At 31.9% G+C, this 13,715-nt stretch overlaps 2 protein-coding genes across 2 annotated transcripts in view; one reads left to right on the plus strand and one right to left on the minus strand.

The window, feature by feature from the left end:
* Positions 1-780, minus strand: part of LOC105250882 (agrin) — a 45,719-nt gene extending 44,939 nt beyond the window's left edge. Inside the window, exon 1 of the mRNA XM_025409735.1 lies at positions 369-780. Coding sequence (XP_025265520.1) covers positions 369-423 — 55 coding nt within the window. The 5' untranslated portion in view covers positions 424-780. The remainder of the gene's footprint in view (positions 1-368) is intronic.
* Positions 1-13,715, plus strand: part of LOC105250881 (apoptosis-resistant E3 ubiquitin protein ligase 1) — a 111,240-nt gene that overhangs the window by 46,263 nt on the left and 51,262 nt on the right. The gene's annotated exons all lie outside the window — the stretch shown is intronic.

Raw genomic sequence — 13,715 nt, forward strand, 5'->3', positions numbered from 1 at the left:
GAGAAAAATATCCGGTGAAAAGGTAACGAACGGATACTAATCCGATTATTAACCGATCACTTTAATCGGAAAAAAAAGAAACCGATCAGATATCCAATCAGAAAATATCGATCGATCGGAAAGTTCAAAATTCGGAACTTTCCGATCAGACATCCGATTAAAGTGATCGGTTAATAATCGGATAATATCCGTTACCTTTTCACCGGACATTTTTCTCAGTGATAATTAAAACAAATAAATATAATACACTTATATTAATATATATATAATACACTTAAACCAACATGCCGTGCACTCGGCGCGTTCCACGACATATCGAATGTAATCTCACGCGACACTCTCGGTGCATCCTCAAAAGTGATACCGACCTTGAAGACAGCCCAGCAGAACGATCCCGAGGACGAGCGAAAGTTGACGTCGCATTCTTCCGCTAATATCTTCTGGCAATCACGATGTTACCGATGCGGCGACTTCACGAAAGGATATCCTCGCGCAGGAATCCCTGGTTCTCCAACGGGTGATTATTTTATTGTCGAGGCCCCCTCGTCACCGAGGTCGTACGAGAGTGGAGCAGAGCGAAGGAGAAAACGGAAGAGGAGAAGAAAAAGAAGAAGAAGAGGAAGAGGAAGACACCGCGAGAAGGTGGCTCGAGGAAGAGCGTGCGAGAAGGAGTCGGCGAGGCCAGGAGAGGAGGAAGCGAGACCTCTTCGACCTCTATCGTCCTTCGAGGTCCACGAACGACTGAGGCGCACGAAGCGACGTCGGGCCGGCTATAGCCTCCCCTTCCTACTTTCACGTGGCGTGCTCCCGTTTCCAGCGGAGGCGCGGAATGGAGAGCCTCTCCATGGGCCATTTACCATTACCATCATCGTCGACGGCGACCGTCAAAAGGAGAGGAGCTGACGCCCGAGAGCGAGAGGTGGGAAAGAAGCGTACCCCGCTGTCCTCCCCCCTGCCTCCCCTTTCGTTGGTCGCCTCTTGAAGGTAACTCGTCGTCGAGTGTCGGGAAGCGCCGGGGGACCGGCGTTTCTAGGCCAGCTCTTCCTCCGCCGACGTGAGACGTCCTTCTTCTGCTCCTTCGTCTCCTTCCGTCGTGCTTCCTCCGCTGCTTCTTCATCTTCCTCGAGCAATTTCCCCGGTACTTCGCGTCATCGCCTGCGAGAGGATCTCGTCCCACTGGCCGCGCGGTGGCTTGGAGGTCAAGGATACTTGGTCACGCAATTCTAGCACGGATCGAACGATAACGATGATCGGAGTACGATACAAGAGCGAGAATCAGGGAGGATAATGCTTCTTCTTTGGTACCCGATGCCCCGGCATTTTGTAACCGAGAAGACGAGAAGAAGAATGAGCCCGCGGAGATTTGCACTGCTGATCGCGCACAATATGTATGTGCAATACAGGTATCATACAGTCCTTTCGTCACGTCCGACTTTCGGGATTCGAAGCTAGATTAGACGCGCGCGTTGCACTGAGAAAAAAATCTGCTTGCATTCATTAGAAATCTGGTAGATTCAACCAGTATGTCTGTTGGAAAATGGACGAGCCAGAATTCTTGTAGGAATTACCAGGTGAATCTGATTAATTTCTTCCTGTTCAATTTACCAAATTTTCTAGTTAATAATACTAAACTCCCTAGCATCAAGTCGTCTAAAGTTTTTCCATCTAATCTCAAAAGTCTATTTAATATTCTAAATTCCAACATGATTATTGCATAAATTCAATCCAGATTACTGAATAAATTGTTTTAAATTCAGTTTGTTAGAAAACAGTGCACTGAGAAAAAAACCTGGTTGCATTAATTAGAAATCTGGCAGATTCAACCAGTATGTCTGTTGGAAAATGAACGAACCAGAATTCTTGTAGGAATTACCAGATGAATCTGATTAATTTCTTCCTGTTCAATTTACCAAATTTTCTAGTTAATAATACTAAACTCGCTAGCATCAAGTCGTCTAAAATTTTTTCCATCTAATCTCAAAAGTCTATTTAATATTCTAAATTCCAACATGATTATTGCATAAATTCAATCCAGATTACTGAATAATTATTTTAAATTCAGTTTGTTAGAAAACAGTGCACTGAGAAAAAAACCTGGTTGCATTAATTAGAATCTGGCAGATTCAACCAGTATGTCTGTTGGAAAATGGACGAGCCAGAATTCTTGTAGGAATTACCAGTGTCTATTAATTTTTCTGTTAATTTACCAAATTTTCTAGTTAATAATATTCTAGCATAAGTCTTAAATTTTTTCATCTAATTCAAAGTTTTTATTTTAAATTCCAATGATTATTGTATTCATCCAGATTATGAATAAATTGTTTTATTCAGTTTGTAGAAACAGTTGAGACTTTGCTTAATTAGAAATCTGGAATTCAACCAGTATGTCTGTTGGAAATGACGACCAGATTCTTGTAGGAATTAACCCGTTCATTGTTTCGTATATACGCAACAATTTTTAATATTCTTAGAAGAATTTAATAATTTTAAATTTCAACAATATTATCGTCTTATTTTAATATTGTAATTGTCACATCAAGAATATAAAATTATTTAATTCTACTTTAAGAAAATTATATTTTTTAATTTAAAAATGTTATTTTCTACACTGAGAAAAAATTTGGTTGCATTAATTAGAATTCTGGTGGATTCGATCAGTATGTCTGTTCGAAAATGGACGAACCAGATTTTTTGTAGGAATTACTAGATGAATCTGATTAATTTCTTTCTGTTCAATTTACCAAATTTTCTAGTTAATAATACTAAACTCGCTAGCATCAAGTCGTCTAAAATGTTTTCCATCTAATCTCAAAAGTCTGTTTAATATTCTGAACTCCAACAAAATTATTGGATAAATTCAATCCAGATTATTGAATAAATTATTTTAATTTCAATTTGTTAGAAATTAAAATAATAAGCAGTGATGCAAGAAGAAGATGCAGCTCAAAGACACACAATCAGAGAGCTAGCGTCCTCTTTCTGGCACTACTGCTCGTAAGAGAAAAAAAAATATATTTTGGATTTAACGTTAATACTAGTTCTTTATATACATTCCATGGAAAATATTTAATACGAGTAAAGTTAAGAGTGGCTCGCCGCTCACACAGAGAAAAATGTATACTGTATTCAAGTAAATATATCATAAGTTCACCACAAGCATTAAATTTAATTGAATATATTCTGCATTTTAGTAAGTGCAGTATTTTAGTCAAGAATATTAAATTTAAACAAAAATTTGGTTTGCTTACTACAAGAGTTGACGTAAAGTAAGTTTGATTTTTCTTTGATACATCTTTACAATATTCTTGAAGAGAAAATAAATTCTTCTTTTGAGTACATGATATGATAATGAAATTTTCTAACACTTGTGATGAGTATATTTTAAGACTATTATCAAGAATATATTCTTGTTGAAGAAAATTATTACTTAAAAAAAGAAAAATAAACTGAGTAATCGCTTTTCTTAGCAGTAGAATGATATTTTTCTCTGTGCAGCGGCAAGCAAAGAAGTTAATGCAACAAGAAATTATATAGATTCAATCAGAAAATACTAAATACCAAATCCTTATAGTAAATCTATTAAGTTCTAAAAGTTATTAAGAATGATATGATTCTTATTCATGATTACAATCTGTGGTTGCAGCTTGGCTAAGGCCCAAAATAAGAGTATCGAAGCTATACGATTGTTGCCCGTACAACAACGAAATTATATTACGATTGCCGAGATTCAATCAGAAAATACTAAATACCAAATCCTTATAGTAAAATCTATTAAACGTTCTAAAAGTTATAAAAAATCAAGTCTTATCATGATAACTAGAAATTCTTGTTTGATTTAACCAAAATGACTTCAACCATATACGTCTTGTTGGTACAATCAAACGATTTTTCTCAGTGCGGATGTTGAGGCTCTGATAAGAAGCGCCGATGATAAGTCAGCAGAGTAGGTCGAGCGAAACCCGAACAATCACGGAAACCGAGGAGTCCACCGATTAATTAATAAAAAATATTAAAAATGCATCGCCGCGTATATTCGCCTCCGAAGAGAGGCCAAGAGAGGAAAGATGAGGAGCGACGTGATCCGCGCGCGCGTGCGATTAACGACTACACTTTCTAATTGAAGTGTCGTAAGAAATCGAGGGGATGTTCTTGCTAACGATAGCGACATTAGTCTCCTTTCCTACTTACAATTCTAAGCGGTTGTTTCGCAGGCGTGACGAATCTGCGCCGCATACCTGACACCGCAGCTGTGCGATTGACATGTGGCTCTGTCTTTTTGCGGTCTCCTTCCCGGGAGAAATTCCGGAAGGAATTAAAGCAAAAGTAGTCTGTTTTGCACGTTATGCACGTGGCTAGAAAATTAATAGAGTGCGTTATTAAGAGAATGGCATCGGAAGAAACGAAAATGAAGACAAATCTAATCCTTATCCCTTTGCGCGTGATTAAAATCATTTTATTTTAATTTCAACAAATAAATTTATTTCAAATAAATTTATTTTATCTATCATTAGTATGTTATAGTCATTAATAACGCATCGACAGCTTTACAGCTTGAAATCCGCGAATGACGAAGCGCGACGAGCGCGTACACGACGAAATCGCCCTCGTTGCGCCCATTAAGATGGCCTAATACGGTCGAAGGAGGGCTAAAAACGCGCTCGTCGATCGTGCTGCACGCGAAAGTGTGGCAGTGACCCGCGAGAAGGAGTTTCGCGTGCTGCAACAGCTGCAACCGAAAGATCCCGGAGCGTCTCGAGGTCCGCGAGCGATCGTTTATCAACATCGGCTGTCAACGCTATTGAATCGCGAGATACATGCACACGTGCGTCTCTCCTCGCGTATTCTCCGGTCTTTACCATTAACCCACTTGCGCCTTTAACGTCGATACTCGGTCTAAGGTATCCGTACGACCGATTTTTCGCGCTTTGTTCGCCAGCAGAATCGAGAACGCGGACGGATATCAACAGTAGCAACAACGGCGAATATATCTCGCACTTTAGAAAAATCGTTTGATTGTACCAACAAGACGTATATGATTGAAGGCATTTAGGTTAAATCAAACAAGAATTTCTAGTTGTCATGATAAGACTCGATTTTTTAAAACTAGAACGTTTGATAGATTTTACTATAAGGATTTGGTTAGTATTTTCTGTTTGAATTCTGTTCTATAAAATTTCTTGTTCCATTAATTTCTTTGCTTGCTTCTTAACGTAACTCGTATTAATATTTACCATGAAATGTATATAAAGAACTAGTATTAACGTTAAATCCAAAGTATATTTTTTTTCTCTTACGAGCAGGAGTGCCAGAAAGAGGACGCTAGCTGTCTGATTGTGTGTTTGAGCTGCATCTTCTTCTTGCATCACTGTTTATAAGTTTAATTTCTAACAAACTGAATTTAAAATAATTTATTCAATAATCTGGATTGAATTTATCCAATAATCTTGTTGGAATTCAGAATATTAAACAGACTTTTGAGATTAGATGGAAAAAATTTTAGATGACTCGATGCTGGTAAGTTTAGTATTAACCAGAAAATTTGGTAAATTTAACAGGAAGAAATTAATTAGATTCATCTGGTAATTCCTAGAAGAATTCTGATTCGTCCATTTTCCAACAGACATACTAGTTGAATCTATCAGAATTCTAATTAATGCAACCAGATTTTTTTCTCAGTGCACTGTTTATCAGTTTAATTTCTAACAATCTGAATTTAAAATAATTTATTCAATAATCTGGATTAAATTTATCCAATAATCTTGTTGGAATTTAGAATATTAAACAGACTTTTGAGATTAGATGGGAATAATTTTATACCACTTGGTGCTGCGAAGTTTAGTATTATTAACCAGAAAATTAAGTAAATTTAACAAGAAGAAATTAATCAGATTCATCTGATAATTCTGGTTCGTCCATTTTCCAAAAAACATACTGGTTGAATCTACCAGAATTCTAATTAATGCAACCAGATTTTTTTCTCAGTGTAATAATAATAATAATAATAATAATAATAATAATAATAATAATAATAATAATAGTAATACACTGAGAAAAATCGTTTGATTGTACCAACAAGACGTTTATAATTGAAGGCATTTTGATTAAATCAAACAAATTTCTAGTTATCATGATAAATGAATTTAATAGATTTAATAATTTTAAATAATAAGTAATACACTGAGAAAAATCGTTTGATTGTACCAACAAGACATTTATAATTGAAGGCATTTTGATTAAATCAAACACGAATTTCTAGTTATCATGATAAGACTCGATTTTTTATAGAACGTTTAATAGATTTTACTATAAGGATTTGGTTAATATTTTCTGATTGAATCTATAAAATTTCTTGTTGCATTAACTTCTTTGCTTGTCAAGAGGCGGCGAGCCACTCTTAACTTTACTCGTATTAAATATTTGCTATGAAATGTATATAAAGAACAAGTATTAAATCCATTGTAACATTAAATCCAAAGTATATTTTTTTTCTCTTACGAGCAGCAGTGCCAGAAAGAGGACGCTAGCTCTCTGATTGTGTGCGTTTGAGCTGCATTCTCTTCTTGCATCACTGTTTAATTTCTAACAAACTGAATTTAAAATAAAATAATTTATTCAATAATCTGGATTGAATTTATCCAATAATTTTGTTGGAATTCAGAATATTAAACAAACTTTTGAGATTAGATGGACAAAATTTTGGACGACTTCGGTGCCGATGAGTTTAGTGTTATTAACTAGAAAATTTGGTAAAATGAACACGAAGAAATTAATCATATTCATCTAGTAATTCCTACAAGAATTCTGGTTCGTCCATTTTCCAACAGACATACTGGTTGAATCTACTAGAATTCTAATTAATGCAACCAGATTTTTTCTCAGCGCGCTCGCTGTTTTCGAATCCAAGGATCCGACGATTCGTTTCGACAACGCGGCGCGTTGTTCGCGCTGGACGTGCGGAACGGCTCGTTTCAATTATAAATCCGCTCTTTTGTTCGCCGGATACGCGATGGTATCTCTTCACGCTCCTCCGGCAAAAACTCCCCGTCCTTTATCGCGGGACAACGAATTCCGCTCGCCGCTCGCATCGGGATCGGATATATTTTTTTGTCGGAAACGAGAGGCGACGAGCGATCCCCGGGAAACGTTGATAAGCGTCCTCTAAGCCGCTGCGACACGTCCGAGCGGCGGATGTTACGTACCACGTGAGTCGGCGATACCTTTTGACCGGATTGAATTTGAATGGACTCATTATCTTCCTTAATAAGCGGCACTTCGTGCCGCCTAAGCTGCCTTTCTCATGCCGAGGAGCCGCCGCGACACAGCCAAGTTGGCGTGTGTCTCCTCTCGTCCCACAGCTTTTGTCCGCGCAACCCAATTTTGCGACCAATTGCCACCGACCCTCTTTTGCCGTGATTCTCATCTCCGCCGTGAGGAATGATAACAGCAAAATTTCAAATGACGTTATTATTGAGTAATAATGAATATCTGGCCGCAAAAGTTGTCCCTTTTTAGCTAAACAAATAACTTTAACTTTATGCCTAGTCAGCAGATGGAAAAAAGTATAATGTTCGGGAATTTTTTTCATGAAGGTATAATAATTTCTTCTTTACAAATCAATTTTTATTCAAAAGTACAAATATTGAGGATGTGGTTATATTTTTTTTTAAATAAAATATTAAAAAATGTAAAAGTTCTAACTATTCTCCCGGATATTGTTTTTTAAAAAGCGTTGCGCGGTGAATAGTGCTATTCGAAGCTAATTTATTGATATAAAAAATTCGATAAACTGTAGTTGATGTATGAAATTGTCTAGTAGATGAACGAAGGATTAATCGAAAAATTATTTTGGAACAAAATGATAGCACTAAGATATTCTTTTTCGACTTAAAATTTGCTCGTTTTTTATTAAGTAAAAAAAAGTATTCATTAAAAAACAAAATCCTTCGTTCATCTACTAGATTTTTATATTTAAAAGAAGCCTGTAAAATTTCAAGCAAATCGGTGTAATCGGTTTTCGAAATATCTTGCTCATCGACTTTGAAAAAGTGAAGGAAAACGCGTTTAAAATTTGTCAAGTTTACGTTTCAAATGCAGATTTTTTAAGTTACACAGAATCATCTATTCCGAGTCATATAATTTTAATTTATTTAATTCTTCATATATTGGCTTAATAGCCCTCAAAACATCAGAGCTGAAATTTTATAATCGTGCTTAAACAAAGTTATATATTCTAGCGCTTCATGAAACATACACTTATAACTCCGTTAAATTGCATCCGATTAATTTGAAACTTTTAGGAAATATTTTCAATATAATATATTTCAAGAAAATGTAAAAATATAAAAATTGGTTTTTTACTTTTATGACTAGGTATAACCCCTTGACACATAAATTGCGATCAAATAAAGATTTATTAAAAAATAATTCAGAAGAAATTTATTCATGAAAATAAAAAAGAAATAGTAAATTGTTTATGTCAAAAGATACAAAGTAAACGGAATGAATCGTATCAATGACATTCTTAACTGTAGAAGCTTCCAAGTGTTACCACAAACGTCAAACACCACGTTTGAATTAACTGTGCAAACAACATGGATGCTTTGCAGAATCCAGTAATCAGTCAACTCTGAACACATCATGCAAATCGTGCACTTTGTCGACTAAAAGCAATCTGAACGATCGAAAAAGCGAACTTTTCCGCAGCGTCCTCGATAAAGATATAATTTAATAACGACGCGAATCGCGCGATCGCGTTGATTCGTACGCAGAAAAAAAGGACGTTCTTATTTTAAAAATATATTTAGTTTTAACATGGAAATATTGAAATTTAAAAATATATTTAGTTTTAACATGGAAATATTGAAATGAGATTATATCGCGTTAATTAAAGAAAAATATAATTGCTTGATTAATTGCTTACTTGAATGAAACCAATTTATATAGTTTAATCGAGAAAAATATATTCTTATGATTCAAGATTTAATTTTCTCGAATGAAAAAGAAACAATGTCGAATAGAAAATAACATTTTTAAATCAAAGATTATAATTTTCTTAAAGTAAAATTAAATAATTATATATTCTTGAGGTGACAATTACACTATTAAAATAGGACGATAATATTGTTGGAATTTAAAATGATTAAATTCTTTAAAGAAGATTATAAATTGTTGCGTACATACGAAACAATGAACGCGTTAGTTTCAGTATATAAGTTTTGATTTGACACTTTTTTTCTGTGTATAAACTCACAGAAAAAGTACATTCTTGTTTTGAAAATATATTTAGTTTTAACATGGAAATATTGAAATGAGATTATGTCGCGTTAATTAAAGAAAAATATAATTGCTTGAATAATTGCTTACTCGAATGAAGCCATTTTATATAATTCAATCGAGAAAAATATATTCTTATGATTTAAGATTTAATTTTCTCGAATGGAAGAAAAAACAGTGTTGGATAGAAAATAACATTTTTAAATCAAAGATTATTTTTCAATCAAAAGATTATTTTTATTATTTTTCAATCAAAAGATTATTTTTATTAATCAAAGATTAATTTTTTTAAAGTAGAATCAAATAATTGTATATTCTTGAGGTGACAATTACAATATTAAAATAAGACTATAATATTGTTGAAATTTAAAATTATTAAATTCTTCTGAGAAGATTATAAATTGTTGCGTACATACGAAACAATGAACGCGTTAGTTTCAGTATATAAGTTTTGATTTGACACTTTTTTTCTGTGTATAAACTCACAGAAAAAGTACATTCTTGTTTTGAAAATATATTTAATTTTAACATGGAAATATTGAAATGAGATTATGTCGCGTTAATTAAAGAAAAATATAATTGCTTGAATAATTGCTTACTCGAATGAAGCCATTTTATATAATTCAATCGAGAAAAATATATTCTTATGATTTAAGATTTAATTTTCTCGAATGGAAGAAAAAACAGTGTTGGATAGAAAATAACATTTTTAAATCAAAGATTATTTTTCAATCAAAAGATTATTTTTATTATTTTTCAATCAAAAGATTATTTTTATTAATCAAAGATTAATTTTTTTAAAGTAGAATCAAATAATTGTATATTCTTGAGGTGACAATTACAATATTAAAATAAGACTATAATATTGTTGAAATTTAAAATTATTAAATTCTTCTGAGAAGATTATAAATTGTTGCGTACATACGAAACAATGAACGCGTTAGTTTCAGTATATAAGTTTTGATTTGACACTTTTTTTCTGTGTATAAACTCACAGAAAAAGTACATTCTTGTTTTGAAAATATATTTAATTTTAACATGGAAATATTGAAATGAGATTATGTCGCGTTAATTAAAGAAAAATATAATTGCTTGAATAATTGCTTATTCGAATGAAGCCATTTTATATAATTCAATCGAGAAAAATATATTCTTATGATTTAAGATTTAATTTTCTCGAATGGAAGAAAAAACACTGTTGGATAGAAAATAACATTTTTAAATCAAAGATTATTTTTCAATCAAAAGATTATTTTTATTATTTTTCAATCAAAAGATTATTTTTATTAATCAAAGATTAATTTTTTTAAAGTAGAATCAAATAATTATATTCTCGAGGTGACAATTACAATATTAAAATAAGACTACAATATTGTTGAAATTTAAAATTATTAAATTCTTCTGAGAAGATTATAAATTGTTGCGTACATACGAAACAATGAACGCGTTAGTTTCAATATATAAGTTTTGATTTGACACTTTTTTTCTGTGTATAAACTCACGGAAAAAGTACATTCTTGTTTTGAAAATATATTTAGTTTTAACATGGAAATCTTGAAATGAGATTATATCGCGTTAATTAAAGAAAAATATAATTGCTTGAATAATTGCTTACTCGAATGAAGCCATTTTATATAATTCAATCGCGAAAAATATTCTTATGATTTAAGATTTAATTTTCTCGAATGGAAGAAAAAACAGTGTTGGATAGAAAATAACATTTTTAAATCAAAGATTATTTTTCAATCAAAAGATTATTTTTATTATTTTTCAATCAAAAGATTATTTTTATTAATCAAAGATTAATTTTTTTAAAGTAGAATCAAATAATTATATATTCTTGAGGTGACAATTACAATATTAAAATAAGACTACAATATTGTTGAAATTTAAAATTATTAAATTCTTCTGAGAAGATTATAAATTGTTGCGTACATACGAAACAATGAACGCGTTAGTTTCAGTATATAAGTTTTGATTTGACACTTTTTTTCTGTGTATAAACTCACAGAAAAAGTACATTCTTGTTTTGAAAATATATTTAGTTTTAACATGGAAATATTGAAATGAGATTATGTCGCGTTAATTAAAGAAAAATATAATTGCTTGAATAATTGCTTACTCGAATGAAGCCATTTTATATAATTCAATCGAGAAAAATATATTCTTATGATTTAAGATTTAATTTTCTCGAATGGAAGAAAAAACAGTGTTGGATAGAAAATAACATTTTTAAATCAAAGATTATTTTTCAATCAAAAGATTATTTTTATTATTTTTCAATCAAAAGATTATTTTTATTAATCAAAGATTAATTTTTTTAAAGTAGAATCAAATAATTGTATATTCTTGAGGTGACAATTACAATATTAAAATAAGACTATAATATTGTTGAAATTTAAAATTATTAAATTCTTCTGAGAAGATTATAAATTGTTGCGTACATACGAAACAATGAACGCGTTAGTTTCAGTATATAAGTTTTGATTTGACACTTTTTTTCTGTGTATAAACTCACAGAAAAAGTACATTCTTGTTTTGAAAATATATTTAATTTTAACATGGAAATATTGAAATGAGATTATGTCGCGTTAATTAAAGAAAAATATAATTGCTTGAATAATTGCTTATTCGAATGAAGCCATTTTATATAATTCAATCGAGAAAAATATATTCTTATGATTTAAGATTTAATTTTCTCGAATGGAAGAAAAAACACTGTTGGATAGAAAATAACATTTTTAAATCAAAGATTATTTTTCAATCAAAAGATTATTTTTATTATTTTTCAATCAAAAGATTATTTTTATTAATCAAAGATTAATTTTTTTAAAGTAGAATCAAATAATTATATTCTCGAGGTGACAATTACAATATTAAAATAAGACTACAATATTGTTGAAATTTAAAATTATTAAATTCTTCTGAGAAGATTATAAATTGTTGCGTACATACGAAACAATGAACGCGTTAGTTTCAATATATAAGTTTTGATTTGACACTTTTTTTCTGTGTATAAACTCACGGAAAAAGTACATTCTTGTTTTGAAAATATATTTAGTTTTAACATGGAAATCTTGAAATGAGATTATATCGCGTTAATTTAAGAAAAATATAATTGCTTGAATAATTGCTTACTCGAATGAAGCCATTTTATATAATTCAATCGCGAAAAATATTCTTATGATTTAAGATTTAATTTTCTCGAATGGAAGAAAAAACAATGTTGGATAGAAAATAAATTTATTTTTAAATCAAAGATTATAATTTTCTTAAAATAGAATTAAATAATTATATATTCTTAAGGTGACGATTACAATATTAAAATACAATATTAATAACAATTATATAAGACTATAATATAGTTGAAATTTAAAATTATTTAATTCTTTTGAGAAGATAAATTGTTATCTATACGATATAATGAATGCGTTAGTTTAAGTATATAAGTTTTAATTTGACACTTATTTTTCTTCTGTGTGTCAGATGAAGAGGTAATGCACTTTATTGGCGCGTATTTACACGTTGTTAAGATATCGTAAATTCATTGTAACATTAGATTCCATCATCGGAAGAAAATCATCGAAAGTTACCTTAATTAGTATGATAGAGAGAACATTTTAATAATCATGATAAAAAGAAGTATCCAATCGTATTGATGGTTACGATCTCTCGTTACTCGAGGAAATCCCGATTAAAAGGCGTATCTGGGATATAAAGATTCGCAGAGTGCATCATGTTTCAATAAACGCCGTCTTTATGGATCCCGAATAATCGATGCGGAGAAATGATTATTATATATTGTCGATTTTGTTGACGCGATACATCGCGCAAAAGGCTCGGAATCGAAAAGATGCCTCGGTTATTCTGATTCGTTACGATTCGTTTCTTCCTGCGAGTTTCTAATCATAAAACATAGCCGCAGACATATGCTTAACACGCGGTGCAAGGCATTTTGATCGTGCATTTACGGTGCATTTCCGACTTTACGACGGTGCACGGCCATTAACCGATCTAATTATATATACATGCATACGCGCATTAAACGGCATTTCGAATCGGTATAAACGTGTTACCGTAGGTAAATTCAAGTCGTCCGGAAGGTTAATAAAATATTGTCGCCTTGCCCCAAACCAGAATACATCGTACCGTTAGATTAAACTCTCGTTAATTGACATTAGTGTATAAGCGATTGGGTGAAATTCCAGAATGCGTGCGAAAGCACGTACTTTTTTACATTCACGAGTGATCTAGTTTCCTCAGACGATTTAGAATCGAATTTATTTTCTTATTTGATAAAAGTGACAAAGTTGATAAACTCATTAACATTTCAAGCAAGATTAAAGAGACTCGGCGGAGGGATTGGACGGATGTTTAAAGAGCGATTTATTACTTCACCGAGAGCCGGTTTCATCGATATTGCTTAACTTTAACTGTTCCCC

The sequence above is a fragment of the Camponotus floridanus genome, unplaced genomic scaffold, assembly GCF_003227725.1.
Source record: "Camponotus floridanus strain SB8 unplaced genomic scaffold, Cflo_v7.5 scaffold28, whole genome shotgun sequence".
Classification (NCBI taxonomy): Eukaryota; Metazoa; Arthropoda; class Insecta; order Hymenoptera; family Formicidae; genus Camponotus; species Camponotus floridanus.